We start from the raw sequence: 25,038 nt of genomic DNA, 5'->3' as shown, positions 1-25,038 counted from the left end.
TTTATATAGGCAATAACGCAGTGCATGGCGCTCTTTGGTCATACCTGGCCCTTGCGCTATTAAACATCAAACATCAATCAATAACGCAGTGATAACATTGCCCAACTAAACACTACAACAGAATCAAAACAGAGTCAACAAAGTGTGTCCCATTTGCAAGGAGTAGTGTTAAGAGCACTTAATCCACACATGAATTTTTATTGAAATATACTGACCTCTGGTGCTACAAAATAAGCACCTGGCGGAAACCGAATGGGCTGTTTCAAGGTGAGCCTTTGGTTACCAAAACTTGAGGCAAAAGTGATTTTCAAGCAGTGAGCTATAGCCGGCTTTATTTGAGCTTCAGGCTAGTCTGGCATTCATTCCCAGTGACTTTAACAAGAACCTTAAGATAACAAATGCCAGTATAGAACAATCACACAACTGTGAGGGCAAGTTAAACTGAAATTGTGCAGAAATCTCTATAATATATGATTATTAGCACATCTAAAATTGTTCATTTATACTCCATATCACAATCTACTTGAAGTGTAGCGAAAGCTATGGAATGCATGAGCCAATCAGAGGGGTCAAGGTGCAGATGATGCCAGTTTGCAACGTAGCAATGTGCACCTGTGCCGCTCTCTCTGAGAATTAACCAATTGACGTGGATGATGGATGTGTACAAATAATTACCGTATTTACATGTAAATAATCTGACCACAAATGTAACACAAGGAGAGACATTCGGTCTCTCTGGAGAGGGGAAAAAAATATGATTATAGTACTTGTCATGAACCCGAATGCAACTTGAGGTGTGTATTGAGGCTGGATATTTCGAAGAAAAAAGACACATTATACTAGTGCAAATACAGATGCATGTGAGCATTGTTTACCAACATTTTAAACTTGACAATGCTGATGGTTTCAATAGAAAAATCATGCAGATTTGACCACTGTGGGAATCGGTGTAAGTTAAGCTTTTATGCCTACTTCCAGAGTAGAACCACACCTCATAGCTTTGCTATGCTGCAAGTTCATTGTGAGATGGTATACGGAATAGCTAGAGCAGGAGACACACTTTAAGAAACCAATAAATAAAATTTAAGAACCATGCCGTTTATGCTGCACCAAAAAGAATTCGCGGAGCTGTCAAAACTGATCAACAAGGTGAAAATAAGTGATTTGAAATTATAACGTGAGAAAGACTGAAGAAGCCGTAAGAAATGGATGCAGCCTGAAATCAGTGAGAAGGAAACTTCGCATAGGACAAACCAAGATGTATGCACTAAATGATAAGCAGGTTAATATCATAAGAAATCTCGAAGGTATAGTAAAAGCAGCGGAAGAATTCTATACTGACCTGTACAGTATCCAGAGGACTCAGGATAACTCCATTCGAAACAGTAATGAACAGGATACAGAAACTCCTCCTATAACTAGTGATGAGGTCAGAAGGGCCTTGCAAGACGTGAAACGGGGAAGAGCGGCAGGATAAGATAGAATAACAGTCGATTTAATCAAAGATGGAGGAGACACAATGCTTCGAAAACTGGCGACTCTCTATACGAAGTGTCTATCAACTGCAAGGGTTCCAGAAAACTGAAAGAATGCAAACATTATACTAATCCACAAAAAGGGAGACGTTAAAAGAATTGAAAAATTATAGGCCCATTAGCTTAATCCAATTATACAAAATATTCACCAATAAAATAAGGGCAACACTGGACTTTAGTCAACCAAGAGAACAGGCTAGCTTCAGGAAGGGATACCCTACAATGGATCACATCCATGTCATCAATCAGGTAATCGAGAAACCGCAGAGTACAATCAGCCTCGCTATATGGCTTTCATAGATTACGAAAAGGCATTAGATTCAGTAGAGATACCAGCAGTCATAGAGGCATTACGTAATCTAGGAGTACAGAACGCTTATGTAAATACCTTGAAAAATATCTAGAGAGGTTCTACAGCTCCCTTGATTCTACACCAGAAAAGTAGGAAGATACCTAAAAAGAAATGGGTCAGACAAGAAGACACAATCTCTCCAATGCTATTCATTGCGTGCTTGGAAGAAGTATTCAAGCTATTAAACTGGAAAGGCTTAGGAGTAAGGATCAACAGTGAATATCTCAGCAACCTTCTGTTTGCAGATGACATTGCCCTCTTGAGCAACACCGGAGATGAGTTACAACAAATGATTGAGGACCTTAACAGAGAGAGTGTAAGAGTGGGGTTGAAGATTAATATTCAGAAGACAAAGATAATGATCAATAGCCGAACAAGGAAACAAGAGTTCAGGATCGCCAGTCAGCCCCTAGAGTCTGTGAAGGAGTATGTTTACCTAGGTCAATTAATCATAGGGAACCCTGCTCATGAGAAGGAAATTCACAGAATAAAAATCGGTTGGAGCGGCTACGGCAGACATTGTCAGCTCGTGACTGGAAGCTAACCATTATCACTGAAAAAGAAAGAGTACAATAAGTGCATTTTGCCAGTGCTGACATATGGGGTAGAAACTTGAACACTGACAAACAAGTTAAGGACTGTGCAAAGAGCGACAGAACGAAGAACGCTAGGCATAGCGTTAAGAGACAGAAAGAGAGCGGTTCGGATAAGAGAGCAAACAGGTATACGCGTAGTGCACGCCGATGGCTGCGCCACTGGTGGCGGCCTTGCGCAGAATGCACGGGAGAGGAGCGAGCCGCGCACCGTAGCACGCCATAGTTTGTTGTGTCGCTGATAGTGCTTCTCCGTCTTATTCGTGTTTTCAGAGCAAAATAGGCAACACCCTTCGCATGTGTGGGATGGCCAAAGCTTCAAGGAATGTCGAAGAAGAATTGTTGCAGGGTGGGGGGCTCAAATACCGGCGACAACGTGCCGGCGATACGGTTCTAATCATTCCTCACAAAGCCTCATCAGCAGGAGCAACGGTAGCAATAGATCGTCGCTTCGGCTGGAAATTTCTTGTTCTCATCCTTTCCTTTGTCGCTTTGGTGTTTTTTATTTTTACTTGATCGTAGTTAGACGCGTAAGCGACGAAGTTCGTCTGCAGTGCAGCATGTGGTTTAAAGGCATTTCGCTAAAGTTCGGAATGCCATTTGCCGCTTATATTGTTTTCCGCTTCTTTACCGCATTGGGCTAGCTAGGCAGCATGACTGCATGAGCGCATTGTGTTGTATGTTAAAGCTACAGAAGTTTGCAAGAACTGAAATTGTTAGTTTTATGTGTCCTGGTAAATCCTTGCACCAGCTGTCGCGCACTTCATGTTTTTACATCTATTTTATGCGTGGCTTCGCACATGTTTAACTGTTGCTAGTTGCTTCATGCATAACTCTTGTTGATTCTTTTGAGCTGCGAGGTTTTCACCCTGCTTCGTTTGTAAAGGGTATAATACACGCTGTGTCTTATCGGAATGACACCAAGCAAGTGCTTCTTTCACAGCTTTATTCATTTCGCCCGAGGGCATCTTAGATATTGTGCTTTTTGGGAAATGTGTTTAGAAAATAGGTAGCTCAGGGCAAGAATTGCTAATAGTTGCTGTATATGGTATTTTTGTTCCATTTTTCGCTGAATAGTTCGCGTCACGTTTGGTAAGTCATCACACCTTGATGCTGTCTGAGCAGACTTAACACGATGAGTGATTTGTTTGTTTCACAACGTAGTCGCTTCTTGCAAGTGAATTTTGTACTCAACTGAATTATTTCTTATTATGCTTACGCCACAGAGGACTAAACCCGGCCTTGCCGCCAGTGCTCATCTACTTTGACTGGCGCTGCTCTGCCTTTAAATATATCATGTGGCACCTCTCTCTAGTAACATTAAAAAAAAGTACTGAAATGTTAGTCAGACTTTAGCTTTGTACGTTTCCAAGCAGCTCCCTTGGGGAATTTAAAATAGCAAAAGCTGCAGCGCGAACGGCAGTTCATCGGTGGTACAGCGTTAACACACGCTTTTATTAACCCGTACGTTTGGTGACTTCGTTGACTAGTGTACGCGTTTCTATCAATAAATTCGCAATTACTCTTCTTCAGGCGATTTTGGCTACACTAACTCGGCGACGTCACATGTATTCATCGGCAGAAAAATCACAACGGCATATGCAGACATCGCACCGTGCGGATTTGTTTTCCAAGTCTGCACTAACGACGAGTGCTTATTATTGAGGTACAGAAGCAGCATTACGACAAGGCTAGAATTTAAAAAAAAAAAAAAAAAAAAAAAAACGGTCGAGACATCGCATTAGTCAACAAAATTTGTCGGCTAGTTCACATGAGCTCCACTTCATGTAAATGGTCTTCATGGCGTTTGTCTGCGGGACGCACCTGGCACGTATGTGGACCATGTTGTCCCAAACACCGGTAACATTGTGTTCATACCCGCTCCCACAGAGGTCTGCGTCTTCCCTACAGCTGTCACCGCAGAAGAAGCAGCCTGGAGCCCAAACAAAGGACAAATCGCAGCCGCGAACTTCAGCCACCCTTGCTGCAAAGCGTCGTCGTCTGCTACTGCTCCCGTGCATACTGTTGGAAGCGCCCACTAGGTGGCTATCAGTGGCGCCTCTATAGGCGGTGCACGAGGCGTATAGCCGACATTCTAATTGACATTAAGATAAAAAAATGGAACTGAGCCGGCCATGTAATGTGTAGGTTAGATAACCGGTGGACCATTAGGGTTACAGAATGGGTGCCAAGAGAAGGGAAACGCAGTCAAGGACGGCAGAAGACTATGTGGGGCGATGTAATTAAGAAATTCGCAGGCGGTAGTTGGAATTGGTTGGCTCAGGACAGGGGTAATTGGAGATCGCAGGGAGAGGCCTTCGTCCCGCAGTGGACATAAAATAGGCTGCTGCTGATGATGATGAAAAAAAAAAAGAAGCCTACTTGGAAAACAATATTCATCCACGGCGATTCCTCTGAAGATGCAGAGAGAGAGAGAGAGAGAAACTCTAAATGCAATTTTTAAACGCGCCAGTCCCCTCAGTGGTCAGATGCAGGGGACTATGATGCCTGAAAGCACTGAAGATTGTATGCCACCAATAAAAACAGTGTGGGTTTAGCTGGTGCGCAAAGACAGCACTGTATACCAACCTAATAGGCTGGGATACATTGCTGCCTGTAGAATTCTTGGCATACAGGCAGAAAATTCATTACCAATGCCAATACTTGTGTGAATACTGATGACTTAGCACTAACAACACACACCACTTGTGATGATTCTCTCCACCAAGAGGACAACAGTTAAGACAATGACCTCAAGGCTCTCATACAGCACTTACCAGATCTTGTTTGCACCAGTGTGAAGGTACTCAACCCATGGTAAGCAGTGAGGGTCCCTGTACCAGCAGCCGGTTGTGTACAGCATACTAAGGTGCAATGTGGGAATCGTCACCCCTGCAGCATATGTCACTTTGTATAAATGCTTCTGAATGTTGTCAGATTTTTTTTTTTTTTCTTTTTCACGCATTCAACATCTCACCTGACACAGGTCCCATGCAGCGTAGAACAGTTCCTGGGTTGTTGGTAAGCACCTTCAGGTTCCATGGGTGCCTTTAGAAAAAGGAGAGGAGAAAAAGAAGAAGCAATAAATCCAAATAATGCTATGCATTTTTCATTTGTATTGTGAAGCAATGCCACATATTCTGTTTTTTAAACGACACTGAGATAGTTGAGTTAGTTTCAAGAACCATTTCAAGTTCAATATATGAGATTCCAACCTTGGTTTTCTTCTCCTAGAAGAAACATATACACTGGTTAGCTAACTACCCCTCCAACTAAGGTAACCTTCAAAAGTAAACGTGCCTGGCTAACTTTTACACAACTGTATTTTAAAGGGACTGACAACTGGCCAGAATGTGTTGTGACACATTGATTAAATGAAATGACCATGATTTATAGTGATGGAATCTAGCACGCTGTTAGCGATTTAAGCAAGAATTATAATTTTAAATTGGCAAAGAGAGTCTCAAAAACCAGTAAGTGGCGCGAACTGGCGGTGAAGCTTTGGGTACTTCAGATGTAGTACATAAGATTACGTAAGTCAGTTGTTTAGATTATTATTACGGCCCAGATTATGAAGTACAGCATACTTATTGCTTAAAATGCAGCTTGCATATTATTATAAGACTTTTACGCTTCATTCTACGTGTATAACAAATTAAGAAGTCTACGCTAACCAGCGGCGCTCACGTCCCTCAATGCATGGTGGTGTACATGATAGCTGTTGTACACATGCGAAATTCTAAGCACACATGCAAGCTAAAATCCGTTGTTCCAGCTCGTTCAGGTATTCGAGAGAAGGCATGCTTTCGAAATCTAAATTGTACACGTGGCTACAGCAACATGCTGAACTGCGCATTACAAGTAAAAGCGCCGTTTCACTTTAGAGAACTTGGCTTGGCTCAAAAGCACCCTTGACTTGTTAATGACATAAGCCACTGGACAGGAAACCACAAAAGCACGTAGCTATTATTGTAGAAATAATTTAACGCTTCAGAAAACATGAATCGCAGGAACATTGGCTTGATAAACCAAAATAATACTTTCTCACAGCTGCACTTGTTGTCTGCCTCCCAACAGTGCCAGTGTATATTCGCTATTGCATTCACCTATCGCTTTTTCCAGCATGCTTCCAGTGAACGACTATATTCTCATTGCAGATAGAAAAATTCTAATAAGAAATGTTTCACTGCATTTTAAGCATCAACACTGCATGATTTAACACTCTGACCAGTAAGCTTTTCCCTGCAGTAAATAAAAAATGGGTACCATAAAATTGGTTGTTAGTCCCTTTAAAATAATCAAAATATGATTTTTTTTTCTGAGCAATAAATGTCAACCACAAAAAATTTATTTCACCTGCTTTTAGTCTATCTATGCAAGAACTACTGACTTCCCTTCATCGTGCTAGTTATCTGTACATGTGGACTACTTCTAGTAATGTGTGTTTTGATGGGGATGAAATGCAAAAACGCCCATGTGCCATGCATTGGGTGCCCGTTAAAGAACCCCAGGCAGTCAAAATTAATCTGGAGTCCGCCAGTATGGTGGGCCTCATAATAATATCGCGGTTTTGGCATGTGAAACCCCAGAATATAATTTTAGACTACTATAGTAATGTGGTGTGTTTTTAGTGCAGGCCCACCATGAGCCCTACAAAAAGAATCAGTGGCATGCACCAAGCCAATAAGCTGGTTCAGATATGGGCTTCAGCTTAAATGTGAAACATAAGAGATACATGGCTGTTTTTTTGTACATGCTTAACTATGTGCACAGGACAATTGTATGCGAATCTGCTTCCTACACGACACTCTGTGGCCATTGCTGTTGCTGAAGTTTTTCTGTGTGTTGATCAGGGTGCTGCTCTTGGCACTGGGCACTCTACTGTTGCTTGGCTGCAGTGTGCAGTTCAATTAGTTTGCGGCATAACTCTCTACTGCTGTGGTATGTCCTGCTTTGGTGTGCATGTGTGGTGGCACCATTATAAACTGAAGTAATCTAAAGCACAAGAGGCAGAAGGCATGAGGTACAAGGTTGATATGTACCTGGCCATGATGGCTTTATCACAAGAACATCTGGTCATGTACCCCAAAGGATATCGCAGCAAAAGTAAATAGGGCACAGTGCTACCATCTAACAGTGCTTACACAGAATACAGAGGAAAGTATGAGGTGGATTACAGCAGCGCATAAAAATTGTACTAACATGGTTGCTCATAAAAATGCCTCCAGCTCCTCATTTGCAGTTGGTTCCACATAAATACCAAAGCAGTGCACTACCAGGCATTGTTTAATTTTGGCGCTGCAGTAATGACATCTAACACTATGCACAGAATGTGTTGCAGGAAAATGGCATTTAGAAAATAAATGTATTCGTAGAGTATCTTAGAGCTGCCTACTTCAAAAGAAGGGCTAATTTTAGCAAGCCAACTAAATGGGCAAATCTCCAGCATTCACCACTTTCAATTCCACAGGTATATGTGCGCTAAAGTCCATAATTAGGTTAAAGATTTTGCTTAATTACACACTTCACAAGTAAAACTTTTTGTGCACATAATATCTGCCAAGGAGCATAAGGCATCTTAAAAAGAGGCATTCGTGTATAGCACATCACGATGTTTTCAGTAAAGCTTCAAAAACATAAATTCAAGTCACTGCATAGCTTAGAAAGAAAAAAATCTCAGGGTATGTTCATCATCATCGTCATCAGCCTGGTTACGCCCACTGCAGGGCAAAGGCCTCTCCCATACTTCTCCAGCTACCCCCGTCATGTACTAATTGTGGCCATGTTGTCCCTGGAAACTTCTTAATCTCATCCGCCCACCTAACTTTCTGCTGTCCCCTACTACGCTTCCCTTCCCTTGGAATCCAGTTCGTAACCCTTAATGACCATCGGTTATCTTCCCTCCTCATTACATGTCCTGCCCATGCCCATTTCTTTTTCTTGATTTCAACTAAGATGTCATTAACTCGCGTTTATTCCCTCACCCAATCTGCTCATTTCTTATCCCTTAACGTTACACCTATCAGTCTTCTTTTCATAGCCCATTGCAGCGTCCTCAATTTAAGTAGAACCCTTTTCGTAAGCCTCCAGGTTTCTGCCCCGTACGTGAGTACTGGTAAGACACAGCTGTTATACACTTTCCTCTTGAGGGATAATGGTAACCTGCTGTTCATGATCTGAGAATGCCTGCCAAACGTGCCCCAGCCCATTCTTATTCTTCTGATTATTTCAGTCTCATTATCTGAATCTGCGTTCACTACCTGTCCTCAGTAGATGTATTCCCTTACCACTTCTAGTGCCTCGCTACCTATCGTAAACTGCTGTTCTCTTCCGAGACTGTTAAACATTACCTTAGTTTTCTGCAGATTAATTTTTAGACCAACCCTTCTGCTTTGCCTCTCCAGGTCAGTGAGCATGCATTGCAATTGGTCCCCTGAGTTACTAAGCAAGGCAATATCATCAGCGAATCGCAAGTTACTAAGGTATTCTCCATTAACTTTTATCCCCAATTCTTCCCAATCCAGGTCTCTGAATACCTCCTGTAAACACGCTGTGAATAGCATTGGAGAGATCGTATCTCCCTGCCTGACGCCTTTCTTTATGTACTGGAATCTTGGAAGGACGCTAGCATAATCCTAATCCATAAGAAAGGGGACGCCAAAGACTTGAAAAATTATAGACCGATCAGCTTACTGTCCGTTGCCTACAAAGTATTTACTAAGGTAATCGCAAATAGAATCAGGGTATTTTATGTTACCCATAAGACAACTTGAAAGCAAAAGCCCAAGTGCTGATGCATGAAACATGGAGACATGACATACACATCCTCCTTAATCAGCTTAGTCTACTTTGTTTAGTCGTCCCTCTTAATTTGCTTAGTCATCTCCCTTAATTACAAAGGTCGAGGGTTTGACTCCCACCCAAGGTCGTGGGTTCGAGTGCCTTAATTACCTATATCTTAATTAACTGTGCCTTAAATAACTTTGCCTTCATTAACGCCAAAGGTCATGGGTTCGACTCCCACCTATGGTAGATTTACTGATGAGACATATAAGGTTTTCATCTTAATAACAGTGCGGAAAGGTGGGATGAAAAATATGATGAATGAAGGCACTGACAAACAATCAAGCGAATTTACTGCACCATCGCAATAAATATATCTATATACAACTATACAGCTCTCTATAAAGCTCTATGTAGCTGTATAGCTCTACTGACATGACAGAAACACATAAAAATTACATCAGAGATTCCATCTCTGGTTACAATACATTCTCTTTGCAATGCCCATGCCAAAATTCATTTTAATCATTCAACATTAGGTAAAACATTCTTAGTTTCATTGTCTCCTTGCTAAACTGCATTTACAGCATACATACCTATACTGTATTTTACAGCATCCCCTAAAATTCATCAGCTAGGAGTGAAAATTCATACCAATCAATGGACAGACACTGACTTTTATGATTTAAAAAGTATAAAAAAGTAAATATTGAGCATCAGCCAATGTTACTTTAAAGTGCTAAAAATTGTCTAAGCGTAAGTAAGAGACCAAGTTAAAAAACAAACAATAAAACAGTGAAAATGTCCTAATGACACAGCTTGTGGTTCAGTATAAGTTTTTCTGAAATTAGATTTCAGATTTCAGAACCTTTTGTGCTTTAGAAGATAACCTTCAAAAAGAACCAAAGTAATGGTACTTTTACAGTAATGTAGTGCCTGACTAAGATGTTAATTCTATCAGCACAAAGCTATATGGTATCACCTTCTTGTATGAGCACAGGCCGAATCCTTGCTAATATATTGGCAAAAAAGAAAAAAAGAACGAAAAATACATTTGATACTTAAACAGTGATCATATAATGCACTAAGGCAACGGATGGAGGCTGCCCCTTGGAAATGATACAATTTCCTCCGGAATGTATATACCGATGTGGACTTAGTTATTTCAACACTGAGAAGAAATGCAAAATTAGAACTACGCAAGGTCTGAATTAAAAGTTGAACAGGTCCCAAACTAACAGAGGGCCAACCCTAAATGTATGGCACTTTGGTTTGTTTAAGGACAAGACCCCATTCCACACTGTTTTAGCTCCATATGCTATTTTAACAAAATTTGCTTGCAACAAATTTCCGCCTGCAAGGACACTTCCTAGAGAACATCTTTATCAACAGGCAAAGTTACACAATAGCACTGATAAAATCTCCCAAGTGCAGCTTTGGTGAGTGATGTTCTCTGTCGCTCTTAAGTGGAGGCAACAACTTCAGAATATTGCAGTTTTGATATCACAGTTCAATCAGCCTGTCAATGTTAGGTTGGAGATGAATATTTAGTAGCACCAAACAATAACCGAAAAAAACAAAACTATCAAGCCATAGTCATTTTGTCTTTGCAACGTAAAAGTGCTGTGATATAAATAAAAGCTAAAGAGTTGCTAAAATATATGGCACCAAATGGGACAGCATAATAGAATGACATGTCTACTAGTATACAGAAATAAAAAAGAAGAAAAAAAGAAAAGAAAAAACTAAGGTATATTGGCATATTTGGAACTAAGTATCCTGAACACCTTATAAAAAAAAAAAAGGCTAAAATATATGGCACCAAATGGGACGTCATAATAGAATGATACATCTACTATACAGAAGAAAAAAAAATAAAGGAAGAAACAAGTAAGGTATATTAATACATCAGCAACTAGTATTTTGGATACATTTAAAAAAGGCTCCCTTATCCAACTGTTGGAAGTTGATAAAATTACTTATGAGTCACTATGCACATAAGTGAAGTTAGAAGAAAAAAACATTAAAGTTAGGAATGCTCCTTTCTTGTAATGTTTTGTAATCTGTGCAAAGTAAGTACATTGAGCCAAGCAAAAGGCTGCTTATTATTGTTAACATTTCCTTTTTGTAGAAATACCAAAAAACAAAATTCTGGAACAATCTGTTGAAAAAAAATTCAAATTCTCCCAAATTAATGACTGCATAAAAGAAATTTCACCTAGTTTTCACCTCTTCAATTTTGAAGGATATAAAAGCACAAAATGAAGGGCTTTACACACGATATAATAAAGTAAGTGACCTTTGACTAGCACCTTCTCGTCTAGCCTTTCACAAGTTGTGCAATCAGGTTGTGTAGTGAAGTACAGTAAAACCTTGTTAATTTGAACTCGGTTAATTCAAAATCCCAGATAATATGAAGGTTTTCTGTGGTCCCTTATTTTCCAATGTAAATTTGACCGGATAATTCGAACCGGCGGCCCAGGCCAACCCGGTTAATTTGAAGATTTGGGGTGCTATGCGGCATATCCCGATCCCCATTTCACCGCAAACCTGATTAAACGACGTCCATTCGGAGCTGCGAGGCGATGCCAGATAGCAATCGCGATTATCTACAGTAAACTCTCAGTTGTACGAACGTCGGTTTATCAAATATTTCGGAATAACGAACTTTTTAAAAATCCCCGGCAGTTTTCTTTATAGATTCTATGCAAAAATGTTTCACTTGAACGAATTTTGGAAGTCAATATTTCAGTTTAACGAACTCGCTCAGAGGACCAAGGCTTATTTTTACGATCAGTTACTTACTCAGTTATCTGATCGTAACTTATCAGTTACGATCAGATACTTCGTTTGACGATTATGCATAGTGTGACAGTGCACTGATTACCTGTGCTGGACAGACGGATCTGGAGATTGTTTCCAGAGTTCGTCCTGAAGAAGAAGAAGAGTGCGACGAAGAAGAGGCAACTGCCGAGCCAGTTTCAAGCCCTATAACTCTAGCTGAGGTTGTAGGGTACATTGGAAAGTTGAAATACTTTGTGTCTCAACAGCAAGCTGTGCCAGAAGAAGTGTACAAGAACATTGACTCTTTGGGCAGTTTGTTACTTCCTGTGCTTTAAAAGTACAAGTGCAGAAGAAGATTACAGATTTTTTTTCTGAGTGAGAAAGGCAGCACTATAACTGTTATAAACCTTGTACTTGTTGATATGTACAAATTCCATTTCACACATTTCTAACACTATGGATGCCATTTCTTTTGCTCCATGAATTGTACTTCAAACTTTTGACTCTGTATGCCATGTTTTATGTTCGTCTAGTGAATATTCAGTTCAGTGAACTTTCAGTTAAGTGAACTATTTCCTTCGGTCCCTTGAAGTTCACTCAAGTGAGAGTTCACTGTATGCACAAAGCGCCCGACCCGTAGAACAGCTAGCCCAAAAATCAGTCCACCGCACGCCCTGCGCACTGCCGAAACGCGCGCCTGCAGAGGAGAAGACGTGCTTCACTGCAACGTAGTGGGCATACCAGTTTTTGTCACGTGCTCTTGTCCCCCACTCCGCACGCTCCTTGCAGTGGCAGCGGTCGCAGCGTCAGTGTGTGTTCCGTGCCACTTCCACTGGCTGCCGCTTGCCCATTCTCTCTCCGCGGCGACGTGTGCGCATGCAACGCCAGTCTGCACAGTTTCTTTGTGTGCAGTGGTTAGGGGTGTTGCAGTTAGCGTGGTGTTCTTTTTTTTTTTTTTTCTTTCTGAACTGCGCAGAAGTGCCAGTGAGCAAAGATGCCAAAGTGTAAGACTTTAACACTGGGGTAGAAGTTCTGCTTGATCCAAGAAGCGGGTAAAAACACTTGTTCCAAGACCGAGTTGGCTGAAAGGCACAGCGTGTCCCTCTCAATGTTGTCCACAATATTGAAGAACAAGTCGAAGGTACTTGAGGCCTACAGCAAGACATATTCTTCGAAGCGGTTGCGAGTACGGGCTCCCACATACCAAGATGTGGAATCAGCTTTACTTCGCTGGCTGCAGAAAGCAAACGCAGCCCACCTTCCCGTCAATGGAACGATACTGCGAGAGAAGGCCAACGAGTTGGCTCGACAACTTGGGCACAAAGAGTTAAGTGTAGCAATGCAGGGTTTAGCCGTTTTAAAGAGCGCAATAATTTGACCTTCGTAGCCGTCTGTGGCGAGAGCGGCAGCGCAAACGAGAGCCTCGTCAACGACTGGAAGAAACACACGTTGGCTTCATTGCTTAGCAAGTACGGTGCAGACGATGTGTACAGCTTTGACGAGGCGGCCCTTTTTTTACAAGATGCTGCCCACAAGAATGTTCGCAGCGAAGGACACTGCAGTCAAGGGTCGAAAGCAGGGCAAGGAAAGAATTACCGTTCTGTTCGGTGCGAACATGTGCGGTAAACACAAGCTGCCACTACTCGCAGTTGGAAAGAGTGGGAAGCCTCGCTGCTTTAAATATGCACGGCTGCCACCAAGGGATGAGCTTATCTACAGGCACAACAAGAAAGCCTGGGTCACAGGCGCAGTATTTGAAGATTACGTTCGGATTACGTATTTGAAGATTACGTTCGTTCGAACACCACGTCGATCTCGCAGCCAATGGACCAAGTCGTCATTCACCACACGAGGAAGATTTATCGCCACCACCTGCTCAAGCACATGCTCCTTTGTTACGACAATGACAAGGAGTACTCCATCGACCTCCTCGGGGCCATACGTCTTATTGTGTATGCATGAAAGCAAGTGGAACCCACTTTGATCATGCGGTGTTTTGAACACGCTGGCTTCTCGAAGGAAAGCACCGTCGATGCTGATGCTGACTATTCATGTGCACTTGATGAAGAAGGAGCCGAGTATTGCGACCACACCAATGCATTCCGCGTAGAGGATAGTGAATCTGGTGCAGTCGGCTTCGCCGAGTATCTGAACTTTGAAAATGATCAACAAACGTGCTACTCAGACTTGGAGAGTGAAGCTACCGCTGATGCAACCATGTGCGATGACAGCGACGACGACGACGATAACGAGCCCTCCTGAGAACCCCGCCCTCGGGGAAGTTATCAGATCGCTGAACGTTATCCGCAGTTTTGTTGAGTGCCACGGTGGAAATTCTCAAATGCTGCATGTAGTTGGCCAACTAGAAAACGTGACCCTTGGAGCCTCGAACTACAGGATGCGGCAAACAAGCATCTCTGATTACTTTAAGTAATCCAATGATCGCCGAATAAAGGTAGCGCATTTCTGCAGCGAAATTTCTTGCCTGGGTTGTATTTTTTTGTGTCGCATTCAAAAACCCGCTTAATTCGAAGATGTTTTGCGGTTCTGATAACTTTGAATTAACAAGGTTTTACTGTATATGCAATATACAGCCTTTTAATTGTTTCTATAGCTTATAATTTCAGCGAAAGAATTACTGCATCCTACATGAGATGATGGTTCATGATGCAAGGTAAAGATAGAATTACAGGCTTACGAATTGCGATAATAGCAGTACTGCACATTAGTAGAGAATGATGCCTCAGAAGAATAATAACTAAAAAAAAAAAACTGCGATATGAAGCTAAAAAGTGGTCAAAGTAGAAATCCAATGAGTTCATAATGTATGCCTACACAGTACAGTATGTTTACATTATGTCCACAAAGCGAAAGTAATGAAAAATAACTAAAAGAGTAAAACTGCAGGCAGCCATACCTGCTCGTGGTTGTGTATTTCCTCTTCCTGTTCAAATTATAAAAACAAAAGTGAACATGTTGTAGATTAAAGATCAGTCATGAAAGAAATAATATTAGCTAAAAGGAACACAATGTGTTAACAAAATATAAGGTAATTAAAATGGTTTGTTTGTAGATGAGCATTCCCTACATACAGTAGCCACCCGATTTTACAGAATTGCTTGACTATTAGGAGTAAGAAGGTGGCAAGCTGTGCCAATTAGTGCACGATTACATTAAAAGGAACCAGTGGTGAACACGGCACAGAAAAAAGGCAGAAAACGGTAGGATAAGCTGGAACTAGCAACTAAATATTTATTGTAGAAGAATGACGTTATTATGGAAATTACATTACAAAAAAATGGCAAGCATGCCCAAAGAAGCAGCATGTGTGGTATGAATCATGTGAAATTTGCATCCTGCATGACACAAATAGCTAATTATATTCATTTATCCTATGGAAAGCTTTGTCATCCAAATTGGACGGTGTATTAATGATCACGTCAGGAAGCACAAGGCTTTCCTCCCCACAACTGATGGTGCACATGTGCCAAGTCAGTGTAGACAGGGCAGGTGTACGCCGACGTTTCGAAGTGCAGCTGTTGTCGGCCCCAGCAAAGCGAGGACAGACGATACATTTTTCAGGCTTTCCACATCATTCGGCAGGAAAACACAACCATCAGTGCAACACCCTAAGCTTCACTTATAGGGAGTGAAAATTTCTAAGTTGTGTTATGTAGGTCTACGTCATGTAGTGGTTGTATGGAAGGTCATGTGTCAGTTGCTTTCTCTTCATTTTTTTTCCTGCAAATTTTAGCATGTGTTCCATAGTCAGGCTGGAGGATATTAAGTGTCATTGTTTTTTTAAATAAATATTTACTTGCTAGTTCCAGCTTGCGCCAGTGTATTCTACCTCTTTGCTTACTATTTTCACCACAGGGTTCTTTCAAGTTAATCGATTATTTGCACTTTGTTGTGGCACCATAGCGGACTGCATAGGGCCTGTGTAAGTTAGTACACTGTTAGAGGGTTTGTCTGAAGTCGGTACATGCTGCATTGTGAATGTCACTGTTATATATCACAAATATCGATGCATTAGCCAGCAAGTGCACCTCAATCTTCTTCCCGCGCATAACTAGCATTTCCTTTCTCTTACTGTAAAAACTGTAGAGCAGGCAGAAATGGATAAACATGATGTATTTGAGAATGACAATTTACACGCAGAGCTAGGGCTAAAAAAATGTGTTTTCAGTGGACCATAAAATTACTCAAACATTGTCAGTTATATGCAGCAGAAAAACCACATTTGTGAAGCCATGTGGAGTGGAAAAATAAAGGCCTTACCATATTACAATGCACTAAAGAAAAGCAGTTTCTTAAAATCGCTAAAAGCTGAAATCTCTGAAAGGTGCATTTGCTGATGTGCACTTGCAGGCAGGGCAATATGTCGGCTTTCCTAGTGATGTTTACCTGCAAAACCTAATGGGAAATATATATACTATATATTTTTTGAAGTCATACTTGAGCTACACGAACCACAATTTATACGACAGCAAACCCATCAACTGTCACTGCATTACACTGTCAGCTCTTGGGAGATAAAGTTGCAGGTAATGAGCATATGCGCTCGGTTGGCAGTGGCTTCTTAGGTATGACAAGCTCGTCTGTGGCACACCACCAGGCGGAAATCTGCTTAGGCAAGAGGTGCAAGAGAAACATAGCATTGTCAAGAGAAACATACATTGTCCCAACTTGCCAACAGAACTTGTGGACTGTTGGTGGCACACATTAGACAGCTTTGTACTCCATACTGCTCTACATCATGATCAAGCGTGATGGGCAGCACAGAGAATGTGAAAGATGTCAATAATAAAAAGTTGTAGCAAATATTGTCGTGCTTTAGCGCAATGAGCGAAAAGGTGTTAACGACTCCTCGATGATTGGTCAGCTTAGATGATCCCCTTAAGGCCCCAAAAATTGCTTGGCTACTGTATTCAAGTGTTTGCCTTATGATTCCATGTTTAAACAAAAAATATGGCATTGTTGCACCACTACAAAGTTTCTCAAATAATTATCATTCTTAAAAGAAATGATCACTTCCTAGAGTGGCACTAAGAAATCTACTTAAAGCACGAGGCTTCTAATCAACAAGTGACCCCTCTGTACTATAAGTATATTGTATTATTTGAATAAAAACTTCCCTGTGTTAGACATTGGAAATCTGTCACATAAGCTGGATTGCTTGAAGAGTAGTGTTAAGTAACAAAATCTCTTTAATTAACTTTGTAATCGATCGCTTTAGAGTGCATGGTCCAATTGCAGAATTGAAGCCAAGCAGTAATGAAGTAATATCCATTTAAGCAAAATTCCTATGCTTAGCACGACTTCCAAGAAATATGCCTCGAAATCTGTGCCAAAATGTATTGATGTTCCAGCTAACACTTATCAGCAATGAAGAAAACAAAGTGCTGACTAGTGTTAACTGGTACAGCAATGTATCGGTCGGCTACTGTTTATCATCACAGATTTTTGAGGATTTACGTCTTGAAACTCATGCTAAGCAAAAAATTTCTGCCAAATGGACACATTTAACTAATGCTTGGCATCAATTTTGTAATTGGAATATGCACTCTAAAGTGATCACTTACGAAATGTCTAATGATTTTTTTTTAATTAGTGGACATGATTCTACAATTTAAGTAATCCAGCTGATGTGACAGAATTGCGATGTCTATCACGGGAAATCTTAAACAAGTCTGTTCAAATTAAAACAGATAATCACGTATGTAAAATCAAGTGACTGTAGTTGTGTCCTGTTGGGAGTCGCTGCACACCCTCCAAACTGTACTGGTTGTTTTGGCTGAATACTGCTATAGGTGTGGGCCTATTCCCTTATTAGTATGGCCACATGAAATGTCCTCAGCTTGCCGACAAATGCACTTCAGTAAACACTGCTCCAGTAGAAATAAAGCAAGAGAACATAAGTGTGTGCTTGGTGAAGAGACAGGAGCAGCCTACAAAAAAGTTAAGCGAGCAGGAGCAGAGCAGCAATTGATAAGCTTGAAGAATTGAGAATACAACGAGAAGCCACCAGGGAATGTGATGCCACATGGAAACAACTTTGACATGCTAATCAGAGCACAAGGTAACAACATGCAATCAAGGGATATATAATACGGCGATTACAAGTGTAAAGTTTGCTGACGAATGTCTGAATGAGCAGCCGTGGTGACAAAAGTGAAATGCGACTCAACTTTTCAGAAAACTGATGACAGCTAAGTAAGCTAGGAGCTTGGTGACATGTCCAACACTTATGAGCAACTTTGTTTCTGCTCGGACATGATAAAAGTTGCACTGAAAAATCAACTGCTTCTGCAAGTGAATTTCAATACTGAACAACAAAACATAATATGTCGCGGTTCGGAACAAATTGGAAACATCCAACCTGTGTCCCCAAGTGACAGCTACAGCAACGTGTTGATCATCAAAGAAACATCTTTTTCCCTAAAACCAATGACACAATTATAAAACGATGATTTCAATTTAAGGCAATTTTATCAACACACATTAGGGCCACAGCTACCACAAACGTTTCATTTGCAGCATAAAGCAAGTGCACCTCCACTCTTCTTCCCGCACATAAATATTCCCTCTTTTACTGTAACATCTGTAGAGCAGGCAGAAATGGAGAAACATGATGTAATTACTCCAACATACTAAGTTATGCACATGATAGAAAAACCCCATTTGAGAAGCCTTGTGGAGTGGAAAAATAAAGGCCTGACCACTTTACAATGCACTAAAGAAAAGCAGTTTCTTATAATCTCTGAAAAGAGATGGTAAAGTTCAATGAAGTAGGTCATATATGGAAATGCATTGACAAATTTTGGCACACGTGCTTTACTGCCCTTTGCAGCAGTCCCTGCTCGACATAAAATAACTCTGAAGACAAGCATATAAGCTCAGAACTATGGGGCAAAGTCATTCTTTAGGCGAGTGGCCCACCTTCCTTTTCGCGGCATTAGGAAATTGGAAATGGAAGTTTATGAAATTGAATACCACACATTTCTGAAAACCTCTTACCTTTAAGGGTGAATTTAAACAGGCAAAAAAAAGAAAGATTCCACTAGTCAGATTAAATGACTGCACAAGAAATCAGTGGCACCAGCAGTGGTGGCCATACAAACTGGTGCTGAAGAACAAACCAGGATCACTGCGGTCTTAGCAGTAATGATCGTAGTTACTGATTCCTGACAGTGATGCACCCTGTTCGCTGTGAGGCTGCTCCTAACCAAAAATGGGTTACATCAATAAACACTCTTGGTACACCTTTTCTTCATTTACAGTTACCTAGCATGCCTTCCTTCATTTACTGCATGGAACCAGCAGTTGGAAGGCAAGATCCTCTTGAGAATTTCGAAAACATACTTTTTTTACCTATGCTTTCACATAACTGCTTCGTATTGCATGGTTTGTTTGAATTATGGGGTCACCTTGACTTCTCTTGCCAAATGTCAGTGCAAAGGGGGACGTCACTGCTTTTTTTAACCGTAATTTTAATTCAGAAATTTTTGTACCACAAACTGTTAATTACTTATTAGGCCTTTAGAAGCATTTGGTCAGTCCTTTTTCGATGTGCAGGATTAAGCAGTGTTGCTTTGTGAACTCCAACCAGATCAACTTACTGTAAACAACTACCGCATTTGTGCGCCTATAACTCGCACCAAAAATTCCAAAATTTTAACGGTAAAATCAGCGTGCGAGTTATATGCAAATTTCACCTCGAGGTGTGGCTTCACGGCAGCACAGCCCTAAATCCGCACCTCAAGGCAATGCTCTCAGCCATTCAGAGTTTCGTTATCTCCAAGGGAACCCCACCTTCTCCCCACCCTTGTGTATTAAAGCACCATTCTCCTCTCCTTTATGGTCGCGCATTCTCCCATTTACGGGTCACTATTTTGCGTTTAGTAGTTAGCAAGGTGTATGCAGGGATTGCAATAGTGCACTCGGCGCCAGCTAACTAGAACTCAGATGAAGATGAGCTGCGCTCAATGGCCATCCTTTCCAGCGCAGCAGAAGCTGAAGATTATCAGCATCACCGAAGAGGTGGGGGACACGCACACAGCCACAGGCCGAAGATACAACGTGGACAAGTCATGCATCTGTGAATGGAGACTGTGTTTGCAAAGATGTGGGCATTGATGTGCTCAGTTAGTTCCGTTACACATGCTGATTTTTTTTTTCTAGGCGGTTAAAATTGGGGGGGTGCGGGTTATACGTGGTGGCAAGTTATACGTGGAAAAATAGGTAATACCCAGATAAACTCTTGAACCATCTTTTCAGCTGAACTCTGAGCATAAGTTTTATTCTGGTTGAGTTCTATATTGTTTGCACACTTACATTAATGTCCCTATATACAATACGACAGTAAAAGCATACAACCACAGCATGCATTTCTCACATATCTATTTCTTCATGTACATGAAATGTCAAGAATTCTTATTACTGGTATAAGCAACTTGAGAAGTAATTATGTTAATGTGTTCTTTATGCTTGGCCTACTAATAGAAACACATCAATTCAAGATATTGTATATCATATAAATGAAAAAGAAAAAAATGTACTCATTTCATGTGTTAAGGCTTTTGGACTCTTCTGCCTTTTGCAATCACTGCTAATTTCTTGCAAACATTCTTGAATTTAAAGGAAGGTCAGCTTTTTGTATAGAAAGGTTGTTTAGTACTGTCGATTTAAAATGTATCAACAGGATATTCACATACTATAAATAATAAATGCAGGTCTATAAGAAACATTACAGGATTGCAAACCACCTGTAAACCTGAATTAAAAATGGAACACATGCCTCACTTAAATAGAGCACTAGCCTGACACACACAAAAAAAAACATAACTACATAGCTCACTTGGCGAATTGGACAAGCCGATTAGTTGGGAAGCCGCTGCCATGAACACTGCTGTCAATATTTCCTGCATGAACGCAGACATGACGCCTCTGGTCTATTACCAGGTTCCAGTAATCTTTCTGGAAGCAAAGGAGAAGAAATGCCTTTATTTTTATTACTCAAGTAAATGTATGATACAAAGTGAACATTCATTACTACACACAACGGTTCATACATCTTATGTTACTGAGAACACACCTCTGCACAGTAAATTACAGTCTATAGAGCCATAAAATATACCAGTTGTTTTAGCAATGACTATCTCCAAGTGCTAAGACGAAGCTTTAGCTGAAGAGTTTCTACCCAAATACATGGCAACAGACATTATTTTTCTCACCATCCACTGCAGCGAATTTGATGTGATTTGTTGGATGTAAAGGAAAAAGTCAAAATCTAGTAATTGTAGGCACTGAATTCTTTATCATAAATTTTTTATAAAATTCTGCAAAACCCTCATCAGCACTGTAACAAGCTCACAAAAGCTGTAAATGCATAAATTTTTCCAATTTCATATATCAAATGCATCTGCTTCCTACAGTTGCTGAAATTTAGCTTTCTCTTAAATACAACAAATTTCACTCAAATCGGTCCAGTGGTTGTCTCAAGATAGCATCAGTGGCAGACATAAGAAGCTGCGTGATAATTACAACTAAATGCATTAATTACCTTACTGCACATATCACAATTGAAGAATTTAAGCCTGTCAGTGCTCAAGCCATGTTCAGTAAGTAGGAATTCTGAGACTAGCACTAGCTTCAAGATGACTGTCTCTGAGCTGGCAACAAAATGCATTGACGTGCTATTTTTCCACGCACTATTTCAAGGGCAATATGGGTTTAGATTCAGATTTAGACTTGCACTTTGATTTAGGTGGACGCTGAAGAAACCTATGTGGTCGAAATTATTCCGGAGTCCCTTACTACGCCGTGCCTCATAACCAGATCGTGGTTTTGGCCCGTAAAACCCCATAACCTCCATTTTTTTTTTTGTCAAATAATAATGCATTTCATCAGTGAATTTGGAAACAAGTATGCTACAACTGATGCAATTCTCAGAATTCCTACTAAGTGAACGCGTCTTGACCACTGATCACCTTCACTTACCTAATTGCAATATGCACGCTGACGTTACTTATTAAAAGTTCATTAGCAAAATATTGCTAATTAAAAGCAGATTTACATTCAAAGCACAAGACTGGTGCCCACTGCTCCTATAAATTCTGGCCAGCAAAAATTAATGTTCTATCTCAATTCTCAACAAGAAAAAGTCTTCACTGAAACACTTCACACAAGAAGGAAAGAAAAAAAAAAAGATTTATTTAGCAACAATCAGTCAAAGTCAATGAATTTTATACGAAATACAGTTCACCTGTATTATGCAATGTGCAAATATAAGTAAATGTTCACTGTAAAACTAGCCCCGTATGACTCACATACCTCTACTTCCTCTGTTGAAGGCTCATGCTTGTACCACATTGACATTGTGTTGCGAGCAACTCTGGAGAACACACTTAATGACATGTTGCGGCCCTGAAACAAAGAAAGAAAAGAAAACACTTGCAACAAATAATGGTCTGGACATAGCTTTCCATTCATATCTGATGCCTGAGATTTTAAGAAGTAGGAGAGCGTCAAATAGAAAGCAGTTTCTGGCAGCAATATGTGCCCTCTGTCTTGCTTACAAGCCATTATGATGCACAATAAATCTTAGCAAAAGGGTGAGTGACATGAAAGAGTGTGTGTGTGAGAGAAAGAGAGAGAGATTGGTGCCTTGCGTGTGTTGCTTTGGTCCGTCCATGCTGGCGGTTGCCTCATGCGTCCGTGCGAAGCACGACTGGCAAAGTGCCTCGATACCTTCACAAAGCAAGAGTAAACAAACATAACAAAATATAAGTGGCCTAAACTAACACAACAAAACAAATGAGATTAATTCATGCTTTGCATGCATCATCTCCACAAATATGCCTCTTATTCAGTCAGAATGCCAGGCAGAACAAATGCTCTAAAAACAAAACGTTTTCTCTCATGAAAGGAGTGCGCATTTTTCTTCTCTCAGGGTTATTCACCAATCGGGCAAATCACACACACACAGAAAAATAATAATACTCATATCTACTTCTAAGGAAGGACAATGTTACTGCACAAAATAGCATCACCGCCAATAAATACAATGGGTGTTCGTTACAATGCTCAAAAATCCCCATTGGCAGTGACATATTATAGAAAAACAAGATAGAAACTGCCACAGGCATGTAACTTAAAAATGTAGAAAATGTCACATGACAGACGTTTCGCAGGCCCAGACCTGCATGCTATGACAATGTGCACATCATGGCTCTCCCAATAGATTGCAAGAAGAGTGCCCTGACAGCACACGGGATACGCATCATTTCAGATTTTGCTAGCACATTTTGGTGCATGCAACTGCAGTGCCCATAATGCTTCTGAAATGACAACTGATCAGAGTTTCACAACATCATACTGAATGTGTATGTGCATGAAGGGTGGACATGTACTATTGATGGGGTCATGTGCTCGCAATGCAAGTAAAGCAGCTGAGATGACGCAGGGTCATGGCCTTAGGGAATTGAACAAAATCATGAGGTAAATGTACTTCCTGGTTTTGATTTATCCTTTCGAAAAAATCGCAACAATGACAAGCCGAAAAAAGAAATTTTACATATTGCTTATTTAGTACAAGTATCCTTCCATACCTTTCCTAATACAGGTTACAAGTTAATTTGATATAAAGCAACCCCAGAATAAAAAGTGGATTAATAACTATAAATAAGTTCAAAAGACATTGCCATTAAGGAAAATGCAGGGGAAAAATATTAATATAAAAATATACCGTCAAAGTGCATCAATTTCAGAATAATCACCACCCTGTCAAAAGGATGCAGTAGGAAATCCGATTACTATGGAATCTTAACGTGCACATTCACATTGCTGATACTGTCAGCAGTCCTACAAAATCATGCTCATGCATCTGTATATAAGCTAGAAAATGTTTCACCGCAGGCAAATAGCTTGTGCAAGGGCATTCTATCACAAGTTGCACAAACAGTCCAATTGTCAAAAAGCAGGGCATGCACATGCAGAAAGAGTGAATAAATAATTTAAAAAATCTATCCAAAATTAACACAGAAATTTAAGTAGGATGGTTTCTTGGGCCTGTTGGTGCATGATGACAAGTGTGATAGTTCCAGAAGGCAGAGACACGAGCACTTTTTTCACTTTTATTTTTTTTAAGCGCTCATGTATCTAATGCTGGATACAAATTTAAGCTATGCAATGGTACTGGAACCATTAAAAAAAAGAAAGAAAGATATAAACCAGCTACCAATATTAACTGGCAAAATATTTCATCTGTGCGCACGCAAATAAAAACGGATGTTAGAAATCAAGCATAATGCCTCAGCTGTAGAAAAAAACTGTATTTAAGTGTATGGACAGTCATTATATTCACCCTCATTTTCTTTCTAAACACGTGTTTTGAAGCTGGAATTGGCCATTGGCCATCAGCCTATGATATATAGAATGCTCCACAAATCACGTGCCTAAGAATACTTAATGTCACTAGAGGGCTTAATTAGTTTTCTTTAGCAAAACGTATAAGTTTATCTTCTAAGTACATTACGAGTGTTAATAGCCATAAAGGCAAATAAAATAAGTGTAAGACATACCAATGTAATACAGCAGTTATGTACAATATAGCTGCAAATGTGTAATCATCATTGCTGTCATTTTCTTCATCACCAAATTGACACATTTTGTTTTTTTATTATATCAAGTAATGTTGCAAAAAAGCACAATTCAAATTTATTCCAGGAAGAACAAACACATAGATACACCATCCAAAAATAGTACTAAACATTATCTGCTGTCGAACGTTGCATCTAAGCAAAGTTTCAGTGCAAAATTATCACTGTTTAGCTGTAGAACTCTGGTTCCCTGAGTGATGAAGCATGCTGTAATACGCAACTTCACATGCTTTATGTCCACAATGGCAGCAATAAAGTTGTTGTATCTTTGCTTCAGTTTTATGTTTGATCATGTACAGTTGACAATGTGTATTGGGAAACTTTGAAAA

The 25,038-nt window shown here is 40.4% G+C and overlaps 2 protein-coding genes across 3 annotated transcripts in view; one reads left to right on the top strand and one right to left on the bottom strand.

The window, feature by feature from the left end:
• LOC126545717 (uncharacterized) overlaps positions 1 to 25,038 on the top strand; it is a 502,749-nt gene that overhangs the window by 79,964 nt on the left and 397,747 nt on the right. The window lies entirely within an intron of this gene.
• LOC126545694 (uncharacterized) overlaps positions 1 to 25,038 on the bottom strand; it is a 125,400-nt gene that overhangs the window by 38,956 nt on the left and 61,406 nt on the right. Inside the window, exons 10-14 of one of the 2 annotated variants that reach the window (XM_050193638.3) lie at positions 22,716 to 22,799; positions 22,383 to 22,475; positions 20,908 to 21,026; positions 5,458 to 5,528; positions 5,258 to 5,372 (exon numbers count right to left, since the gene is read on the bottom strand). In XM_050193638.3, coding sequence (XP_050049595.1) covers positions 5,258 to 5,372; positions 5,458 to 5,528; positions 20,908 to 21,026; positions 22,383 to 22,475; positions 22,716 to 22,799 — 482 coding nt within the window. The remainder of the gene's footprint in view (positions 1 to 5,257; positions 5,373 to 5,457; positions 5,529 to 20,907; positions 21,027 to 22,382; positions 22,476 to 22,715; positions 22,800 to 25,038) is intronic. The other variant, XM_055061922.2, reaches the window with a different exon arrangement.

Source organism: Dermacentor andersoni, chromosome 1 (assembly GCF_023375885.2).
Source record: "Dermacentor andersoni chromosome 1, qqDerAnde1_hic_scaffold, whole genome shotgun sequence".
NCBI lineage: Eukaryota > Metazoa > Arthropoda > Arachnida > Ixodida > Ixodidae > Dermacentor > Dermacentor andersoni.
This window is presented reverse-complemented; position numbering and strand designations above follow the sequence as displayed.